Source organism: Onychomys torridus, chromosome 19, assembly GCF_903995425.1.
Source record: "Onychomys torridus chromosome 19, mOncTor1.1, whole genome shotgun sequence".
Taxonomy (NCBI): Eukaryota; Metazoa; Chordata; class Mammalia; order Rodentia; family Cricetidae; genus Onychomys; species Onychomys torridus.
The window spans coordinates 39,760,273-39,783,245 of NC_050461.1; the positions used below are offsets into that span (position 1 = coordinate 39,760,273).

General features: G+C 40.5%; 1 protein-coding gene across 1 annotated transcript in view; it reads left to right on the plus strand.

The window, feature by feature from the left end:
• The window catches only part of Adgrg6 (adhesion G protein-coupled receptor G6), a 131,097-nt gene extending 111,050 nt beyond the window's left edge, over positions 1 to 20,047 (plus strand). The window contains exons 18-24 of the mRNA XM_036168539.1: positions 736 to 863; positions 1,954 to 2,222; positions 3,305 to 3,401; positions 5,447 to 5,730; positions 13,055 to 13,156; positions 13,919 to 14,071; positions 17,252 to 20,047. Coding sequence (XP_036024432.1) covers positions 736 to 863; positions 1,954 to 2,222; positions 3,305 to 3,401; positions 5,447 to 5,730; positions 13,055 to 13,156; positions 13,919 to 14,071; positions 17,252 to 17,430 — 1,212 coding nt within the window. The 3' untranslated portion in view covers positions 17,431 to 20,047. The remainder of the gene's footprint in view (positions 1 to 735; positions 864 to 1,953; positions 2,223 to 3,304; positions 3,402 to 5,446; positions 5,731 to 13,054; positions 13,157 to 13,918; positions 14,072 to 17,251) is intronic.
• Positions 20,048 to 22,973: the final 2,926 nt, after the last annotated feature.

Here is a 22,973-nt window from a genome sequence, read left to right on the forward strand (position 1 = left end):
TTAAGGAGGGGAAGGAAGGTTTTCCTGGGAGGTCCAGAGTTTTCCGGTTCACTTCCATCATGTGGAATTAGTGCTTCATGTTCGTCCATGTTGGTGTCTTCCCATTCTGCACAACTCCTGACCCTTTAAATTATATCCATCCGCATCTACAAAGACTAAAAATGCTAGATCCCAACATGTGTGGGTTCACTCTTATGAAAAATAAAATCAAAATCAACTCAAACACATGCCAGGCTTTGAAATGACCATAGAAACTTCAAGACCACCTACAGCAACCTCTGGCCGTTTCTGATCATCTCTCACCTAGCAAACAGTCTAGGGGCCTAGGAACTGGCCATGTTTGCATAGTGGCCTCCATTTATACCCATGCTCCTATCCTTGCAGAGACAGATGTGACTGTTAACTTTTCATACAAGACAATTGTACCCTCCACCATTTCTACTGAGGCCTCCCTTGGTTTCATTCTTTATCTTACACTGGGCTACCAAGAGCTTAGACAAGGAGGTACTGATTTAAAACAGTGTGCGCCCACTTCTGCAATAATGCTCCATTTGTCTTTCTTGGATTGGTCCACAAGAGTACAGCCAAGTGGTTATGTCAGTGTCGGTGGGCATTGTTGTTTTTAGGCCCTGAGATTGAGCTGCTCTAATGTTAACTGTGAACTTTCCAGCAACATAAAGCACCACTGTCATGGAAGAGGAGTAATACTCACAGCTGCTTCCCATGTTTTGTTAGGATCTTCCAAGAAGTGCCTCACAAATAGATGGAAGAAACACAAAAGTCCTCACATTCATCACCTATATTGGGTGTGGAATATCTGCTATTTTCTCAGCAGCAACTCTCCTAACATATGTTGCTTTTGAGTAAGTATATTTCCATCTGCCAAGCCCAGGGCTAACAACTGCAAAAGTGAGCATGAAAATTGTCTCAGCTTTAAAAAACAGTTGTACAGTTTATGAATCATGTTGGTGTCTCGCTTTTAATCCTCATGTTTCTCATAAGATCATGCAACATGAATTTTCCAGGTATAGAATTTTAGTTTATAATTACTGTATCTCTACTTGTAAAATGGATTCAAGTCTGCTAGAGATTAATGAGACTTATGTAAATTAAAATGACATGAAATACTTGCTACATTGTAAAAGGTAAAGATTTTCGCTTCAGGAATTGTATACAAACATTCTTGAAACTGGAATTTTTTTTTAAAGGGATATCTGACTCATAAAAAAAAATCAAGAGCATCAAACAATTCTAGGGAAATTACTTTTTAAATAAAAACGTCAGGGCTAGAGGAATAGCTCAGTGCAAAACTCTGGCAAAAGGACCTAAGTTTGGATCCTCCACTCACTCTCATTAGGCCACTCATGACCATCCATAACTTCAGTCCCAAGGGCTTTCATGCCCTTTTCAGGATTTTGTGGGCATCCATGTGAAGGTGCACGTATACACATGGGCATATACATATGAACAAGTACATAAATTAGTTGATTCAATATGTAATTCTTGTATCTGAAAAAAATTCCTAAACTAAAAAAATAAAAAAGCAAATGTGAGTGCAGTAGCTCATGGCTTTAATCCCAACACTCAAAAGGCTCCAACAGGAACATTTCCATGAGATAGAGGACAGTCCGGGCTACATGGTGAGTCACAAGGCACCCTGAGCTGCAGTAGAAGACCCTGTCTTAAAAATAGACTAATAAATAAATAAATACAAACTCTGTATAAATAAGTTGAGAATTTTGGAAACAGTTTTGAAATGGAAATCACACTGAAAAACTCTTTGTGGCCTTGCAAATACTAATAAACATCTTCGCTCCTCTACAAGGTAGGGCCATGTCTTGTATATGGAGTTGCCTACTACCAAGAATGGAAGGAAACAGGAACTGACCTCTGTTTTTAAAACACTGGTGTGAGGTGTTACTCCTTGCATATGTTTCTCTTCTCCATCCTTAGGAAACTGCGCAGGGACTATCCCTCCAAAATCCTGATGAACCTGAGTTCAGCCCTGCTCTTCCTGAATCTCATCTTCCTCCTGGACGGCTGGATCACGTCCTTTGATGTGGCTGGCCTCTGTACGGCTGTGGCTGCCCTACTGCACTTCTTCCTCTTGGCTACCTTCACCTGGATGGGCCTGGAGGCCATCCACATGTACATTGCTCTTGTCAAAGTGTTCAACACCTACATCCACCGGTATATTCTAAAATTCTGCATCATTGGCTGGGGTAAGCCTCCCCCAGACTCCCTTCCTCATGCATCATACTCTAAGATCCATAGGAAAACTGTGATTAATGACATGTATCAGATAAGAAAATCCTGAGGAAGGGACATCCTCTGTTCCCCAACACTGTCAGTTTTTGACATTTTCACCGGTACTCACTGAAAGCCTTAGCTCCGAAGTCACCACAAACTCATTTCCTGAGCCCAGTGCCAGCCCACCCAGGGCTAAGGAAGCAACTGACAGCCCATTTATGCTTCCAAATAGAGTAGCCAGCTAAACGCCAAGCTCTACTCATCCTTGTGGAAGCCAGAAAAAGGGGGCCATTTTCACGTGTGCAACCAAGACATTTACAAAAGTATTGCCTTTAGCTTTTTAACCATGGATCCTTGGTCAGATATTCAAAGGCCATTCATATTAGCCTGTTTAGAATCTTTTTGTTGAATGACTTTCTTTATCTGGGTTTTGTGTCAAGCAAGACATCTGAAAGCTCAATCCCATATCTTTCTCACATGGAAATACTCAAGGCTGAGACATCCCTTACTTTTCCACATCCTCCCACCCCCTCTATAAGAAAGAGCAAAGGATCTCTTGGAGAACCGAGGAGGCATGAACTGGTTAAATGAAGTAGACATAGGAGTACTACTGAGTCTCTGAAGAGAAAAGAAAAGACATCACACACTTGCTTTTGACCCCAACTTTTCCTAAAGGCTTTGTTTCATATTTCTTTTTTTTAAAAAAAAGGGGGTGAAAGTGACTGCATTCACCTTATCGTTCTGAACTCTGGTGGCCCAGTGTAGCACTGGCTGGTGCTGCGTTCTGTGGAATCAGGGTCTAGATTTCCAGTGAGTATTACTAGACCCAGAGGAAGATGGAAGCATCATTAAAGAGTACATTTTAACTATTGCCACTTAGAGTCATACGTCCCACACTAAGGAGGGAATTCTGTTGTTGGTTTTCACCAACCAACTTAGCCATTCTAAGAAAATTGAGTCTGTTGTAAAGGGTTTTCTTTTTCTCACTTCCTTAACAGTATGAGTCCCAGAGTCTTCAGGAGATCTCTCAGTGTTATGGTCTTTTTTACAACAGGTCTGCCTGCCTTGGTGGTGTCAATTATTCTGGCGAGCAGAAAACAAAATGAAGTCTATGGAAAAGAAAGTTATGGGAAAGAGCAGGATGATGAATTGTGAGTAATGCACATTTGTGGAGAGATCATGATGGGATATGCACTTTGTTCATAAAGTTTAATATAAGTTAGCATGGTGGCAATAATGCTCCAATTTCAAAGGTTTTAGTTCAACTGTGAGAATCTGTCAGGGGTCCTTCTACCATAGATTAGTCATTTCAATGCTCAGAGCTGCCTTCCTTTATTTTAATAACACTGGACTGTATGGTCTAGAGCATTCAGACACCTGAGATGCTCTCTTCTGAACTTAGAAGACGTATTCAATTTGAGGAGATTCTGTACTTTTCTTTCCTTCTTCAACCCATACATATCAGCAATAGCAGAAGTCACCCAATCCTAATATGAGTGTATTGCTGAAAACAGGAATATCCGTGAGTTCTTGGGAAAAACTTTCCTTCACAAGTTGAGGTTATTAAGATTAAGGTCATTATATTATTTAAGCAATTAACTCTCATGTACCCCATCAACCATATTGCGAATTATCAGTATCTATTGAGTTGAAGGATCATTGATTGCTTGATGAACATTTTTTTTTATTATGTGAGACTCCAATATGTCATGTCTGTGTAAACTTTCGGGGATAGATAACATGTCTGTACCTGATCACTTCTCATCCCTCGTGGCCTTCCCTTCCTTGTGTTTCTGAAGCAGCATTATGGAACCTCAACAAGTGGGGCCCAACAAGAATTGCAGGATCTTTAGGAGACTTCATGTTTAAAGGAAACCTAGTACCACTGACATGCAGTGTGATTTAGGGGATCCTTATAAGAAACACTAAACCTTAAACTAAATCAGTTTTAAAGGAATGACTAGGAAATCTATCTTACTCAGCCGTCATAGGATTTTGAAGCTCTGTTTAAGGTTGTGCCGTCACACAATCTCATTTAGTGAGCACTCATGGTATGCTAGAAATCATGTTGAGCTCTAAGATCCAAGGATGTTCAAGAAAGCATTTACCTCAGTAGCCAGAATAAGGACAATTCATTTGAAGATGAATTTAATTTCCTGAAATTATTGAATTGTTTAGGTACTTAATAATTTCCATAGTCTACAGAAACATTGGGACACCTGCAAATTCAATTACTTTTCAACTTTACACATGTCAGACTTTGTAAAAGGTGAAAGATTTATACGATCTGAAGAGAAACCAGAGTATGCATGTCAGACTTTATAACACAGAACAGTTAGAAGTCTTCTTCCATCGGTTATCTGATATATTTCTGAAAATCAAGTGTATTCTTCTTAATGAAGATGTGTTATAATTTACATATGCCTGATAGTTGCATGCAAGAAACATCTATATACAAATCTTTTAATTTCATAATGTCTTGTTGTAACTAGAACAGTTATATGAATAATAATTGCTGTGTATCCTGAATCCTTAATTCAATGAGACAAAGTATAAATTTGCTAATCATAGATGATAAGGAACTAGGGACATAGGTGACCACTAGCAGTGATGTTGTGGCTAAAGCTCACCAGGGCTACCATCTCAGCAACTCTCCTGCCTTCCTTCACATGGACACAAGCAGACAGCTGTAATACCATAGCTCTCACAAAAACCTCTAAGTAAACTTCTGCTTCCATGTTATTTTTTTGGAATGATGTCAACACAGCCACCCCTTGACAGAAAAGGACAGCAAAACTAAATGCTGAAAATCCCCATTGTTAGAGTAAGGACACACAAAAGAGAGAAGGTCAGATGTGGCTTAGAACCAGCCAAATAAGCAAGTGCTCATACCAATCAGAATTCAACAAGCAACCTCCTTTGCTTTTTAATATTGACTTGAATAACGAGATCAAGACAGTGGCCATCCAAAACTACCTCAACGAAAAACCACCTATAAAAGGATCAAAGCAGAAACTCAAGTCCATGAAATGAACGGATTTGCCATAGGTGTTTCAGAAAGAACTCTGCAAGCTGTGCAAACCAGGCCAAGGAAAGTGATGAGTAAACAGGGCGGGGTAGGCAAACTCTTTTATCTTGTTCTTGTTTTTTTTGTTTTGTTTTGTTTTTTTCTTCTTTTTTCTTTTCCTCCTCCAAGCTGCTGGATTCAGGATGCCGTGGTGTTTTACGTGAGCTGTGCCGGGTACTTTGGAGTCATGTTCTTCCTGAATGTTGCCATGTTCATTGTGGTCATGGTACAGATCTGCGGGAGGAATGGGAAGAGAAGCAACCGGACCCTGAGAGAAGAGGTTTTAAGGAACCTGCGCAGCGTGGTCAGCCTGACCTTCCTGCTGGGCATGACGTGGGGTTTTGCTTTCTTTGCCTGGGGACCCTTAAATATCCCTTTCATGTACCTCTTCTCCATCTTCAATTCTTTACAAGGTAAGATGCCCAGGCAGTAGCTGCTTTCTAAATTGATCATATTTGCAAACACCTTCCCTTTTGACAGAACAGGTCCAGTTTCTATTACTACTCTGGGTGCGTAATTCAGGCACAAGTGGTCATTCATTAAAAAGCTCATGGGTAGGTAAAGAGGTAGAATGTTAGCTGAGTTAGTTGGCTTTTCTTTCTTTAGTAATATACTCCAGGCACATTAAAACAGTGCATGGTAGATAGTAGGCACGCAGTAAATACAGCATCATGCAAAGGAGTATGGAACAGAATGAAGTGTTAGCTGAGAACCTAACCAGAAGTTTCAGGGGGCACAGTCAACGTTTGTCTTTTTTCTAGTTCAGGCTGCTACTGCCTGTAGCTAGAGTTTTTCTGGTCCTGCCTGGCCCAGGGTCAGGACAAATCTCTCACTCAATGGTCCCAAGCTGCTCAGACCCAACCAACTAAACACACAGAGACTTATATTACTTATAAACTGTATGGCCATAACAGGCTTCTTGCTATCTAGTTCTATCTTAAATTAACCCATTTCTATTAATCTATAAGTTGCCACGTGGCTCGAGGCTTACCTGTACCTTACATCTCGCTTGTCATGGCAGCAGCTGGCAGTGTCTCTCTGCCTCAGCCTTCTTGTTCCCAGAACTCTCTTCTCTGCTTGTCCCACCTCTACTTCCTGCCTGGCTACTGGCCAATCAGCATTTTATTTCTACAGAGCGATGTCCACAGCAGCTGCCCTTCATGCAAACTGTGTAGGTTTCCCATGCATGGGCGGAGCAGTTCACTTTATCTCCTAAGCAACTCAGGTTTAAAAATGAAATCCAACTCTAATCCAGAAAGTTATCTTTTTATGAGATGCAGAAATTAATTCAGCCTATCAAACATATGTGTTCTGTTCTGGAGAAAATATAACGTGTGTGTGTGTGTGTGTGTGTGTGTGTGTGTGTGTGTGTGTGTGTGTATGTTTATTTCACTGTAGTCTCAGCTGGCTTCAAACTCAAAGCCCTACTTCAGGCCATGAGTGCTACGATTATGTGCCTCCAGCACCATGGCCTTCAGAGCCTGGGTTATTTTCAATGAGAATACTATTGATTTTTATCAAAGCTACCCTACTGCTCATACAGTTATGAATGTGTGGTAGAACAGCCAAAGAAATCCAAACAAGTCTCAGCTGGGGTAGAAAGCAGGGTTATACTACTCAAAATTCAGTCACCTCACTGGGTGTCTGTCCCCTACTGCCATATCTAAGATCTGTGCTTATCTGAAGGAAAATAGTACTCAACACCCTGCAACTTCTGCTAGCATTTGAACTGAAACAATTACCACAAAGTAGATGTTCAGGGACTGTGAAATAAATGAATTTCTGGATGAGGGAAAGGAGAGGCCTCGAGCATGGCCCAGATCCAATCTGAGATGCCTCTGGCATAAATACGCATTAATTAATTTAGCAAATTTATTCAGGCTCATAACAGACAAAAGTATGCAAGCTTGTTATCACGAATACATAAGATAATAAGTCTCAAGAGTATATCCTTAAGCTGTAGTGTATGAACACATCTGCACAGGGATCCAGCTCAGCAAAGGCAATATTCCTCTATTTAATCTCTTTTAAGATACACTACATAACAGTGCCCAAGTAAATATTGACAAGAGTGTCCACTCGCATTAGGAATTCCACGGTTTTAGACTTCAGGATTGTACATGAAAGGCACAGTCATCTGCCAACCCAACCTTGGTTTCACTGTTAGAATTTCCTGGCAGCCTCAATGCTTCCACAGCTACAGATGTCTGTACAGCTCCATTCCCATTAATGAGAATTGGGATGCTTTAATTTTCCTAGGAGGGTCTCCTGATGAGAGGGGAACATGTCAGCTGTCATCAAGTCAGTGTTCTTCATAAATCCCTGACTTTAGGACTGATTTTTAAATCACACATATTTAGAACAATTTTATCCACACCCAATGACATTCAAAACATCCTCTGAACAAAAACTTAAATTGCAAAGACCTTGGTACTGAGGACATGACTCTGTGGACAATTATTTCACCAGTCAGGTCCTAAGAAAACTCCCTGCAACAGTATATAAATTTTTAGTGGCTTTTACTGGTGAGCTAGTTTTTACCTTCAACATGATGCTTTATTTTTTAAGAACTTTATGCTTTATTAGAAACATGTAGTGTCTTGTGTGGTAGTAATCCCAGAGCTCAGAAGGCAGGAACAGAATGATAATGAGTTCTAGGTCATTCTGAGTTATATAAAGAAGCTTTATTTATAAAGGGGGAACAAAGTGAGCTCCATGAAGCAATGAAACTGAGAAAATCCTCTTTTTTTTTTTCTGAAATGAAGAGGATCAGAAAGAATGATTTGATTCAACTACTGTCTAAATTCTTATGGTCCATCCCCTTTTATATTTCTGCAACACATGGGAAATTTTGACTTTCCTAACAAGTTCAACAAGTTATAAAGTTTAATTCGTACCTGGAACTTGATCCTCTATTTTTTATTTCCAGAAAAAAAGACAATAGTATCTATTAGCAGTCAAGTACAACCAGGCCCTCTTACATACCCAAATGTGAGAGCATAATAGATGCCTTGTGTAGTTCTGTGATCAGAAGCTGCCGTGGAGAACACAAAAAAGAGGTTATCAGTCTGCTCAGAGGTGTCTGCTACTCATTACAGTGATAACATTAAGATACCTGGAGCAAGAGAAATCATGTACATTTGTGTAGTGCATGGGAGTTAATGAAACCCTTTCTTCTAACATCTGTGCTTTTACTATCAGGCTCATAGGTCTGAAAAACAACAACTTCAGATACAGGACCTAGTCTCCTTTTTAATGAGTAAACTGGTGGTAAGAAAGGCTAACAACTTGCCCAAGATGAGTTTTCATCTGACAATGAGATATAATATTTAATATATACATACATATATGAAAATTAAAGAACATATTCATAGATGACACAAGTGGAGCTCCAGGAGTCCAATTATCGAGAAAGAGGAGGGACTGTAAGAGTGTGAATTGTTGAGACCAATATTGGAGAGGCACAGGGACAAATAGCCAAACTAATGGAAACACATGAATTATGAACCAAAAGCTGTGGAGCCCCCAACTGGATCAGGCCCTCTGGATAAGTGAGACAATTGAATAGCTTGAACTGTTTGGGAGGCATCCAAGCAGTGGGACCCGGACCTATCCTTAGTGCATGAGCTGGCTGTTTGGAACCTTGGGCTTACACAGGGACACTTTGCTCAGCCTGGAAGGAGGGGACTGGACCTGCCTGTACTGAATCCATCAGGTTTAAATGAATCCCCAGGGGAATCTTGGCCCTGGAGGAGATGGGAATGGAGGGGAGGGGCTGGGGGGAAGATGGGGGCGGGGGGAGGACAGGGGGACCCATGGCTGTTGTATAAAATTAAAACACAAATATAATAAATTAAAAAAGGAGAAAAAAGAAGAGCACATGAAGTTGGGAAGCAGAAGTGGTGATGGGGATTGGGGGGATGCTAGAGGGGAGAAAATGGGGGTGGATTTCATCAAAACACACATTGTATGCATATATGAAAGTCTCCAAAATAAAAAATAAAAATCTCCCTCCCCCCCAAAAAAAAATAAAATGTATAGTTTTCAATAGAAAGAGAACTAAAGCAAATTCCTCAACTGTCCCCTCAGTTCATGTCAGTGTTCTCATTTAGGAAGTGAATATCCACCCCCATTTATTAAAATGCTAGCAAATACACTTTTAATCGGTTAATGGGAATTTGTTATTCAACAGGAAATGTCATTAATCTCAATCCCATCAGCAGACTAAGACATTAAGTTAAGCTTTGAGATGCACTAAATTCAATGCCAGCAGAATCTCCCTTGCCCAATGGTTAGGAGCCTCACAGAAGTTCAGCTATGACACAGCAACCCACACACAGTGCACATGTGTTACTGCTGCCAAGGGAAAGATGACCCACCTTTCAACTCCAGACACCCGAAGCGACATCAAGCAGGCTGAAACATGACACACTGCAAGGAAATATATTACTCATCCTTTGACCAGACATTCCTTGCCACAGAGAAATAATTTTGTTAAAGGTGTCTTTGTAATATAAAAAGAAGATCCAAAACAAATTTCCAAAAACAGCCATAAACCCAACTTCACAATAGCTGGCTTTGTTTGAGTGACAAGTGCCCCCGGGAAGTGTTTAGTCTTGGGTACAGAGTCATTTAGGAGCTTAGAAACCATCTAGGCTGTTTTACCAATGGTCAAGAATGTGGGTCACACTGCCTCTTCTTCCTAAATAGCTGGTTTGATGAATTATTGGCTGGCTGATTTTCCCATCAAAACTCCAAAATTTATAGTCATGATCTAAGACACCAATCACCCACTGATGCTCACCTGGCCCCATCTCAAACCCCTGAAGTTGTTTATGTTACGATATATTAATGCTTAGGTCATCCCTCTGCGTTTCTCTGGGTTTATCATTCAGGTTCAGAAAAAGTGAATTTCGTGGTAATCATAATCAGCAGCAAAAGAGTAATAAATAATAAAGTAATGAGACAGCATATTTATTTAACTAGATCTAAAGTTATATGATAGTATGATAATACTACTTATCTGGTGTCTGGTGGATGCTTTTTTTTTTTATATACCTCTCAAAGCTAAATGTCTTTGGGACTAGTGAGATGATCATCAGGTGAAGGCCTTTGCCAAAGCCTTATAACTTGATTTCATTCCTGGGACTCACATGATGGAAGGAGAGAAGAGACTCCTGCAAGTTGTCCTCTGACCTACACACACACACACACACACACACACACACACACACACACACACACACACACACACACTGAAGATGTAATAAAAATTTTAAAGTAAATGTGCTTGAATTTAGCATAAATTTTAGTAGGCTAATCCTCCTATTTAAAATCAGTGACAAAAATGACAACCAGTATAGTTCATATTAGCATTTCTCCACAGGTCAGAATAGGCAATAGGACATATTAATAGGAATTTCCAGCCACCAAGTCCTCAGTTTAGGCACTGTGTTTGAGGCTCTGTGGTGGACACAGGGAAGCTAAACACAGAGGAAAACAGCCAGAGTTAATTCATTAATGTCAAGGCTAGAACAGAAATCCAACAAGCTTCATCCCTGTTATCATTTATTCTAAAATCTAATTCTGAATCATGACATTAGGATTGTTACCACCATATATAAGTTTGGTCATAGTTTGCACACTGAACTATACATATTGAACTGTCAAACCTTTCTTGTGCTATGTTTTAAAACTATCTTGTTTATTATTGGTGTATGTGTGTATGCTTAAGGGGGACACACATGTCCTAGAGCACACATGTGGAGGTCAGAGAATAGCTTTACAGAGTTGGTTCGCTCCTTCTACCTTCACATGAATTCTGAGGATCAAACTCAGGTCTCTAGCCTGTGTGCCAAGCACTTTGCCCACTGAGCAATCTCTCTTGCCCGCCCATGCTTTTTAAACTGTACAAGCTATGGTATAATTTAGTTTACTTAATGAATACTTCATATTCAAAAGCACCTGAAAAGTTTAACTGCCCCTGAAACAATACTGTGATAACTTTACTTTCATTCCACTCTGTGGACCCAGGAATATTAGCATCAGCCTTATTCTTCTTGAAAATCCCAAACGTCAAATTCAGTGCTGTACAGATAGTCACTGCACAAATTAACCTTCTAGAAGCTTCCATCACCTCCCCTGCACTCCAAGCATTTTAAAGGTTCCATTCCAGCCTCCATCTTCTGCAAGGCCCTTCTTCGTGTAGACATACCGTCCCTGTCACTAGTATAACATAAGACGAGAGAGTGTTACCTCAGAATTCATGGGCATGTTTTTCAGAAACTTTTACCTTATTATCATTATAGTCCTATCATCCTTCACTTTGCATAGAACTCAGTCTGTTCTATTTTTGTTTTGTTTTATAAGAAGAATTCCCAATGTAGCCCAGACTGGGTTTGAATTTGTTCTCTTGATTCAGTCTTCGAAGTTTGGGGTGTACCCCTACTGTACCAGAGTCAACTAATGTGTACACATGTGTATTTGTGTTCAAGTGTGGGTGTGTATGTGTGTGCATACACACACACACACACACACACACACACACACACACACACACACACACACACATTCATGCATCTGTGTAGGGCCAAGTTTGGCATTGGATGTCTTGCTTGCTTTCTACCTTATTCATTGAAGCAGGGTCTCTCGTTTGAACCTAAAGACAATCAGTATAGCTAATCTGGCAAGCCAGCTTGCTCTGGGGATCCCACATCTCCACCATCACCCTGACCACCTAGCACTCATGGAGGATCTGGGGATCTGAACTCCTGACACCATGGTTTCACAGCAGGTGATTTACCCACTGAGCAATCACCCAGACCATCATAGCTATTATTTTTAACTCCTTACTTCTAATCACATATCATCCACTAAAATGAGCCTGTGTTAACTTATTGAGCATAGGCTGAATTCATTGTGTTAACCTGGCTATCCTGATTCACTCATTAAGGAAACATTCATTTATTTGCTCTAAGATTCCTAGCATCATTCCAGGAACAGCTACAGCACAAAGACAAACAGACAAACAGCTCTATTTGGAGCTTTATTGTCCGTTAGTGAAAGATAATCATGCAAACAAATGACCACACAGGGAATACAAGGCCACCATGTACTGATTAGTGTACACCAAAGAGCATGAGTAGGGACTAAATTAAGAATGAGTTATATCTTTAGACAATGGCCTCTCTAGGGACTTAATGGCTAGTCTGAGGCTGGAGACTGTTATGTTACTAAAAGAGCTGAAGAAAGTGTGGTCAGAATGGTGTTGTGTGAGAACAAGTCTGATACACTGAGAAACAGAAAAATGTTCAAGTGGTTTTGAGGTCATAGTCAGGACTTCTGCTAAGAACATATGAAGTTTGAGATGGAAAAGATTCAGCCAAGGCAGGATGTCCTAGAAGCTGTGTGGGTTGGAACCTTGTGTTAGGGAGAGATGGGAATGAAGTCAAAGATGAACAGCATTGTTAAATCTTAGGAGTGTAGTTAAGTCATAAGGCATGCTAAACAGGCAAAGACAGAATCAGACCCATGTACTTACACTGAATTTACCCAATCCTCTGTGTTCTTCTGTAGAAGATTAGACTGCCTACTGTATATACTATGATTCCATTCCTTAATATCTTTGTCCCTCGGTGATTTAGCTCTAAAATATTAGGATAATTCCACATAGTTAATAATGTTTATCCCTTAAAATATGCCACTTGTCTTGAGTTTTCCCATGTTCTCTTGTCACAGGTTTATTTATATTTATCTTCCACTGTGCAATGAAGGAGAATGTTCAGAAACAGTGGAGGCGTCATCTCTGCTGTGGCAGGTTCCGGCTAGCAGACAACTCAGGTAAGGACATGGAGTTAGGAGGGCTTCATTTGGAGAAACAGTTGAAACCATTGGCATTCTGCCTTATACTGTCAGAACAGCAAAACCCACTGGGAGTGCTGTACAAACAGGGCATGTGAAGATGCTGAGTCGGAATGTTCAACATTGGACGCCATCTTTGAATGTTGTAGAGAAGAAACAGGAATCCCAGACCGGTTTTAAAAAGTGCTCAAGCCAGTGGTGGTGGCGCACGCCTTTAATCCCAGCACCCGGGAGGCAGAGCCAAATGGATCTCTGTGAGTTCGAGGCCAGCCTGGTCTACAGAGCGAGATCCAGGACAAGCACCAAAACTACACAGAGAGACCCTGTCTCGAAAAAACAAACAAACAAAAATGCTCAAGTTTTGATGTCTAATTTGGCAATTCATATCTGCAGGTTCCACTATAGTAGATACACCTTGCCATAGTTTTAGATTCTCAGTTGAATTTTAGGTGAAGAGACTGTTCTTAGGATACATAACATTTGAATGAAAATGCCATTATTTTTTTTAAACACCTGCAAATGCTTTTCACACATAGGGTATTGAAGTGGGATACTAAATACATGGGGTCAGAGCAAGATAGTTCTCTGTCCCTAGCCTCTTACTGTTCCCATATCAGTCTCTTTAAGTCACTGAGTATACTAGGAAGCTGGCTGTGCTGGACAGATTTAATGACTCACCAGTGGATTTCTGGGACAGCTTGTATTTTCTATAAACCAACTAATAAAGTCCTGTCTTTTTAGATTGGAGCAAGACAGCTACCAATATCATCAAGAAGAGCTCTGATAACTTGGGGAAATCTTTATCTTCAAGTTCCATTGGCTCCAATTCAACATATCTCACATCCAAATCGAAATCCAGTTCCACCACGTATTTCAAAAGAAACAGCCACTCAGGTGAGTCTTTCTTGGCCATGTAAAGCTTCCCCCTGGTTTTTTCCCATCTAGCCATTTTCATCTCAAAACTGACTTATACTGACTGGATGATCACAGTGCCTTCTAGAGGGTGATTGTAGATTTACATGAACTACACTGTCTGCCTCAAGACTTTATTCATCAGCATTGTAAACTTTAAATTTTTTTCTAACCCAACTATGTCTAGTCCGCAGCTCTAATATCACTAGCTCTCAATGTTATTATAACTTCAGAGTTTCACTTGAAAGAGTTTTCTCTTTGAAATTGGGATGCTTAATTTTTAAAGTTATTTTTATTTAGAAATATAGAAATCAAATAGCAAAACATTTCCCACCCAGTATGAAGCTTGCCTGGATGAAACCCAGCAGGTTGGTATGGAGGCAGGAAGGAGCACAATGTAAGATGTACATTTTGTTTAAGACTTAATTCCTTAACTATTGGAAGTGATGAGGAGCAGCAAGTGGTCACTAACCTTTAGCAAATAAAGTATGAAAAAATGGAGTCATAAAGTCATAAGGACTATCAGACACATTGCTTGTGTTTGTGCTCTGTTCGTTCAGCACAGCTACTGTGGTCACACGTTCTGACACTAAACATATACACAAATAATCCTGATGACAAGTAATGTTTTGCAGCATAGTTAGATATGTTAAGGGTTCAAACTTTTAACTTCAAAGGAAAATGATTGGATTTCCCATTTTAGATACTAATTACACCCTTGACAGACAGCTGTAGTAGTGTCTTGGTACACACTGCATTCTTTAAAGATACATTTAAGAGTGTAATGGAAGCAAGTTAAAAAATGTTTACTCCACTTAGTTATTACATATGAGCAGAGGTGAATGGCACAGAAAAGACTAATATGTGACATTTTTCTAAAAAAGGAATGAGATATTAAGTGTCCATACTTGTTCATGTTGCAAACACTCGAATTACAGTTCATTTGCAAGTCTAACTCGCTGCCAGTTGTTAGTGGGATGGCTGTCTACTGGGATGTGCAGAAAACCTCCGCATAACCTCAAAAACACGTAGTTGGTTTATTTCTTGGAACTGATCTGGACATTCATATGTTTATGGTGTAGATAATTTCTCCTAAGAGAATTCCTTCAACAAAAGTGGAACATTCAGGTAACTTATACTGCTGTTTTTGGGATGCATGAATTTATACAAGGTAATGAGACATCTGCACGAACTAAGCTGAAGCTCTTGCCACACCACCAAATGGCTTATTCTCTACAGTACTTCTCAGCTAGCACAATGGTGCTCCTGCACTGAGCTGGAATCTGAAATTTCTGATAGTGGGCTGTGCCGGCTCTTCTCTGCATGGGGTGTGCAAGCCATGCCTTCCTTCTAAGAAATGCACCATATGTACTATGCTCCAGAAGAATAGGTCACATGTCATCTAAAATAATGACAAAAGAAAAACAAAAAAGCAAGTACTTAATAAACTTTTGTTATACAATGTGACTTTTTTTTAAAAAAAAACTTTTCAATGTCTTTTGGATTCCTGGGTACATCATGGTACATTCATAGAAGTCTTGAATGAGAAATTTGCCAATTGCAAGCTGCTTTGTGGTGATTTTTTTTATCTGCTAGAGCCTTCAATATATGTCAAATAATGGTTCATATCTCTAGCTCCTGGTTTTCAGATACACAATCTAAACCTTTGTTACTCATAATGTGTTATTTAACCAGAAGCCCTGAGACATCGTGTATATATATGACGCATTGGATTCATACACATAGAGTTCTACTCTATGAGAGTATGGAGAACCATCCAGTGGGAGCATGTATTTGGAATGGGGTCAGTTACAGTCTCTAAAGATAACATGCCCTTGGAAACTATTCAGGAAGCAGAAAGGGTGCATCTTCAAGCACAAATTATTCATTATTTATATTTAATTTAATTAAAAACTCCTCAACAGAAAACCAGTGGCTAGGAGATCTCTGAACTCAAAAGAAGAACAAAATCAACCAGCTTGCTGAGAACCTCATGGGCAGCAGCTTGTCTGTGACTCCTCCAACCTTTTTCTAATCAGTGCTAGGACATGCTTCATTCTGCGATTCCATCTGCCCATCTTCCCAAGAATCATCTCTTTTACTCCCTGGCTTCCTTTAGTATGGGATGACATTGCCACCTCCCGTGTTAGGCCTCTTTCGATTTGGTATTTGCTCTAATACGGAACCGTGGTGGAGCAGCAGATGCCACGGAGATGACTTGGACTGTGGTCACTTACTGATGCATTTTACAGGTCATTTCACATGCAGGGTCCAGTTTACACAAAACATAAGAGGCTTCAAGTAAATGCTGCAGTTTGGGAGCTCTGGCTACTGAGACCAGTGTTTTGTCACTCTCATAAAGTATAGAGGAAATATGTCTAAGTGAAGCCAGTTTGTTCCCTTTATCATCACTCTGAAGTCTATAATTTGGGTAATCTGAGGGTGAACTTTCCCCAAAGTGTATCTCGAGGGGGAAGATAGATACTGATTATATTCATAGAAACACAAAGGTTTACATAGATAAAAAGGGTGGTATGGGTTTTAACTTTCAGACATTACCTGAGCCAATTTTAGAGGTTTATTTTTTCCAACTATATATACCAAATGACTACCAAGTCAGGAATGGGTTAAAAACTGAATTGAAATGTACTGAAATACTCATGAAAAAAGATATGCTATTGAATATATGTTTTACAAATAATATAGAGTGGGAAAAAATGAAAATGTAGAAAGTTCACAGATGCAAGGAGATTCGCTACACTCTACTTCACATGTAAATTTGATACCGTCTTAAAAAATTTTGATAAAATTTAATTTAAATTCTTTTGGAGAGTAAATGTCAATCGAAATAAACATGAAAGACTACTCTCCAGAAGCAACTGGAAAAAAAAATGTTCAGCTATTTTATTCATTAACTCTGAAAAAAGGCATTGGGGGGAATATTTTCTTAAACAAGCCACAGGAGAAATTACTTGAAGGCAAGTAGACATTCAGGGAATAATACAAGTGCATTTGAAGGGGGAACATATTTGAGTGCTGCCCATTCCCTAACCTGTTAGGGAACCCGGAACTTCTATTCCATAATGTGATTCACGAGTGTCATGGCCTCGGGCTTGTAACTAGCTCATCCTGCAACTGAGTCTCTTGCATCATTTCTTACAGACAGCACATCCACAGACAAGTCCGCGTCAAAACTGAGCCATGCCGGTGGAGAGCAGACTTCAATCATCCCTGTCCATCAGGTTATTGATAAGGTCAAAGGTTACTGCAATGCCCATTCCGATAACTTCTATAAAAATATTATCCTGTCAGATACGTTCAGCCACAGTACAAAGTTTTAATGTCACTGATATGAAGGAAGAGAGAAAGAAAAACGCAAACCTGTCTGGAGAAGTGAGAAGCCCTATAAGCAGCAAAAACTTGGTCCAGCGGAAGTCAGTGTGCCGTTCCCTAGGTAACTCCAGAGAATCGAGGACTGGATGTTGTTAGGGAAGCTTTTGTGAGATGCAGAATTCATCTTCTCAGAATATTTCCTCCCTGGACGGGCTTCAGTCATCACAGTTGAGAAGTGAGAACACTCTGAACACGCAAGGAGACGGGACTTTTCAGAATGAGCAATGGAATCAAACTCCTCAGGATTTGAGGGAAAAGCATTACAATTAGAGGACACAAGAAGAAGAAACGCAATGGTGATTCTAGTTTAGATCTCATCTACCCCATCTCATGGTTAGGCTTGGATGTGGCCCGACTTTCATAAAGACTACGTAGAAAACACACTAATGTTTGTAGTGATGTTGGATGCTCACGGGTGCTGTTCCAGTGCTATTTTCTATGAATATAGCAGCATCTTTGTCTTGTTCAGTGAAATGTCAACCGTAAGTGGAAGAGATGTTTACTATTTGATCCACATCATATTAAATGTACTTTTTTCCTGTTATGTCAAATATTTAACTTTCATGAACATACCTTGCTAAAAAAAGTTTTTCAAAAATTTGATCCAGTTAATATATTGTATAAATTTCTAATATCTCAAGATGTATACCTTAAGCATCACCATCATCCCAGGCACATGAATCCAGCTGAATATGGACTTTGCATTAAAGTGGGCTTCCAGGAAATTAAGAACAAACTTGCTGCATACCTGCCTTCACCCCCATCCTTCTTCACTGTGCATTGGGCTCACAGGTTCGGGAGAGGAATGAGAATTCCCGTTAAGCACCCTGTATGCAATGGTCTCTCACCATTTAAAGACCACGCTTTTAAGCCTATCCCTGGTTTAATGATTTTAAGACATTTCAGATCATATAAACTTCAGAGACCTCTGACTTCCCCTGGTGATAATCTTGTTCCAAGGACCATACACAAGGACCATTAACTGTCTCAGTTAATCAAAATAATTTATAAATACGTCGGTCTACAACTGCTAGTCTAAAAACTATTTGCACTGAGCCCTCCAATCAGAGTGTGTAAGAGCCTAAAGAAGGCTGGCAGATACACTACTCTATGGTGTAATATTTATGAATCAGACTGTGGCATGCACGTCATGCATAGCATTAAGCAGCTTACCTAACTCCTAAATGACCCTAAACAATGTGTGCTTGCTAATGAGGGTATAGGTTGTTCTCAAGTGGTGGAATCCTATCCACTGGCCACAGTACATGCTGGCTTTAGCTTTGCTCAAGGTTCTCTGGGAAGTTCCAGATTTGGCAGGACAGTAGCATAGTGAGAACGAGGGAAGAGATTGTGACAGAGCCAGTCAGAAGGCAGAGGCCAGACCTGAACCTCTGCACAGAAAGTAGGTCATTCTTGGGTAAGATAGAGAACTTCAGGCTTTGCAAGCTGAAGGGTCCTCTAGTCTCACAGAGTGTCAATCATAAAGCCATTTGCCAGGCTGCAAAAGATGTTGAAAGAATGTGGTGGGATGCTGTTGCCATTCCATTTTGTAACAGGCTGGACTGCCATCATGGTGGACATGAACTTTGCTAGGCCTGGCTTTCACAGAGGAGGAGGCCATTTAGGAGAAAAGGATAGTAAATCTTAAGGTCACAAAGATTTGCTTCAGTAGAGCCAATCCTTTCCTTTGGGCTTATATTAGCAGGCTGCTCATTGTGCCAGAGGATACATAGAGTAAAATTTAAGTCACTAAATATTCACATATCCCCCCCAAACTTAGGTGTTCATGATAGATTTTAATTAGCTTTCTATTGTGAGATTTCTGCACAAAGTGCATATTTAGTTAATAAAAATTTTGACATAGCTTTGAAAAATGGCTTTGTTTTTGCTTTCTGCTTACAAGTGTTCAGATCAGAGAAAACCTTTCTGTTTTGTTTTGTTTTGTTTTGTTTTCATATTTGGCAATAATGTCAGCTCAACTTAAAAAATATCTGATGACCAGGTAAGGAAAAAAAAAATGAAGAAATACCAGACTAGAAATATTTGCAAATGGGTTTAAAAGACTGATCCAAATTCTATCTTTGGTTCCAAGTATGTGGCTTTATTTGCATTTGGCTCCTCAGAAGAATGGGGCAGGAATTCCATGGGAGAGCCAGCTGTCAGCCTACACCGTAAAGCAGAACCAGTTCAGAGCCCGGTTCCTCATCCCCCACCCTCTCTTCCCCTTGTGCTGCATTAGAGCTTTAGCGTCCTGAGATAATGTCCATTCTTGTCACTAGTTCTTACCGTACGAAGATTTTGTCATTGGCACTGTCTCTCCTGTACATATTTATTTATTTGTGTCCATGTCAGTTTGTTTCAGGTCTTAGCTTTCCATTGCCCAGCTTTATTTTTCCGTTAGAGAGGCTGTATTATTTTTTTTCTAGGAACAATTGTGACACGGTTTTCTGTAGCAATGTCTTTGAGTGTGGAGACAGGAGCAGGTGTGAGAGCAAACTAGGATTGGTGGTGAGAAACTGCTAAGGCTGATTTGCCATTTTACTGAAATGGAAAATGATCCTTCAAATAAATACGTACGTTGTTCGCGTTCCAAATTATTCAGTTCCTTTATGAGTGAATGTTTCTATTTCTGACTCTCAAATAGGAAAAAAGTTATTTGACAACTGGAAAATGACCAATAAGTCCAATGACATGGGGCAACTTTGCCAAAACACTAGGAGTGAATATGTGATGAAGATCCAGATCCTGGGATTAATGCAATCTGATGCTAGAATTTCTTAGGATAACTGATACAGAGCCATGCTGTACGACAGCTTAAACATAACTGAAGGGGTTTTTGTTGTTGTTGTTTTGTTTTGTTATTTTTAAAGGAAAATCTAAAGCATTCCTCCCACTCCAACCCCCCCCCCCAAAAAAAAAGAAAAAGAAAATAAAGAAACAAAAGGAACATAATAGTGTTATGTAGAATTGGGGGCTTAAGGTGTATTTCTCACAGTTACAGTGGCTGTTTCCATTATGGGAGACCTGGAAACTGGTCAGTTTTAGTTAATGTTGCTTGCATGATCAGAAGAGAGGCACCCCACTTCCCTTTTCCTCTGGTAACTTAGAATCATTCCCCTCTGCAGAGCCAAGGCCAATTCTGGCTCATGATCTTCCTCAGCAAAGTGTGTGCCCAGCACTAACTTGTGAGGCTCTTTGGCAGGTCACTGCAAAACCAGACCTCCCAAGCCAAGGCTTACAACTCTGAGCCAAGTCATGTTAAGAAAACAGGAGTTGCTCAAGGTCCATCTGCAGACCTGGGTGATCAGGTCACTTCTGAAAGCATGGGTGAGCAGCAGCGGGCGGCTCACAGGGGACTCCTGTTTGATTTCCACGCTATTCCATGTTCATAGCGTTTTTGAAGTCTGCATGAGTTGGGCTTTGTAAATGTAGTGCCTCGGCCAGGCTTCGGAGTTCTCAGTTAAACCATGCACTGCTCTTTCATATCCAAACTTAATCATTCTCCTTCCCACTCCTTACTAACCTCCCACGACTTCACACTTCTTTCTTTTTCATTTTGTCTCTCTCCTGTATACATTTACCTCCTCTCTTTTTCTCCAGGAAAAATGATTTGTGTTACACCTTTTTTTTTTTTCTGTCTCCCTTGAGAAAAAGTAAGAATAAAAGTGAAAAATTTCAAATATTTTCCTTTATAGTCTACTTGCTGCTAGGAGATTAAGGAAAAGGGGAGATTTAATATTTCCTTACCCTAGGAAGCTCACATGAAAAATGGAGTAATTTGACCTTCATAGGAAAGAAACTCATAAAAATCCGTGAATGCCTTTCTTTGGATGTCAGTGGTTATCTGTCATCATGTGTAATTTTTATCATTACTCTATGAGGAAATGCTAGTACCTGTCTTCCATGTGGGGGAGGCTTGTAATTAAAAATAAGTACTCTCCCCAGGACCAAGCCAAATCCTAAGACTTTGGTTCCCTCTCACCTCAACACACTTAGCAGCTTTCTTCCATGACTCTAGATATGAAGGAACGATGATCCAAGGTCAGCGTGGCTGCAGGGAAATGTTGAAGAGAAGCTTCCAGAACATTAGACAAAGCTATGAAGTATTGAATCTTGAGTGAGGGTTTGGTCCAGTCAGTGAGACTGGGCAGAAGGAACGTTTTCAGGCAGGGAAGTCAGAGAGCCCAGAGCACTGAGTAAAAACACAGTTGGGAATGGCTCCATGACAGAGTGTGGAAAGGACACTACAGAGTGATGGCAAGGTTGAGACCAGGCTCTCTGGGAAGAGCTCCTTGTCTTAACTGGAGAGGGGTGAGCTTGACAGAGGGACAGCATAGTCTCAGAGACTGCTAGTCAAGTGAGATGAGTCCGGTTGGGAACTAGGGAGGTGACTGGAAGGATGAGGAAGAGGGAGCTGGACTGACTTGGGGGGGGGGAGAGGAAAAAATGTCCTAACTCCACAGGAAAGGACAATTGAAGGACTAACAATCAGAGAAGTGGTGACTCTGTCACACGCCTACAGAGCATAGGCAAGGCAAGCCTGTACTTTGGTAGGAGTGAGGTCACCAAGAGTGGAGTAGTAGCCACTGGTCTGGTTGTGCTCAGAAATGACCGAACCAAAAGAACCAAGAAAGTCAGTCTTTCCTGAGAAGAACGCTATGTGCTCTGTGCTACAATGTAGAAAGGATGGAGGGTGATGGCTTCAGGGAGTGTGCCCATGAGGAAATGTTTCTCACGGAACTTGCTCTGTCTGGCTCTTTATGGAGGGAGTACAGTATTTGAAGGGGACTGAAAGGCCACTAGATGAGAGTGGGTGCCTCCAGGTGGGGCTGGTGATGGGTGATAGATGGGAAGCCCAGCGTTGATAGCTATTGTGCTTTGAGTGTGTCCTCCAAAATTTGACCTCCAGTGCCACAGAGTTCAGAGCTAGCATTTAACTAAGCAGATTAGGAGGCTGGTGAGATGGGTCAGCAGTCTAAAGAGCACACTGCTTTTGCAGAGGACCACAGTATGGTTCTCAGCACCCACATAGGGCACCTCACAGCCACCCAGCTCCAGGGGGATCAGATACTTCTGGCCTCAGGAGGCGCCCACGCTCAGATGTACTTCCCCATACACAGATACATAATTACAATTAAATTAAGATATTTAAAAAAAATTAGGCAATGGAGACTCACGAACAAATGTATGTCATCGCCACAGTTGATTTAGGCACCACAAGAGCAGGCTTGGTAAAAAACCATGTTCAGCTTCCTCCTGATAACAGGTGATCTTTCCTCCCCTTCTGCCTTTTCCCATGACATGATTGAGCATGAAGGCCCTTGGCAGGTGCCAGCACCTTGAGAGGATTTCCCAGGCTCCAGAATTGTGAATAATATGCTTTTCTTTATAAATTGCCTAGTCTGTGGTATTCTGTTTAAACACCACAAGACAAAAATAATACTTTTCTTTTTTAATACTTAATATCTCACTATTGCCTGTTTATACCAAT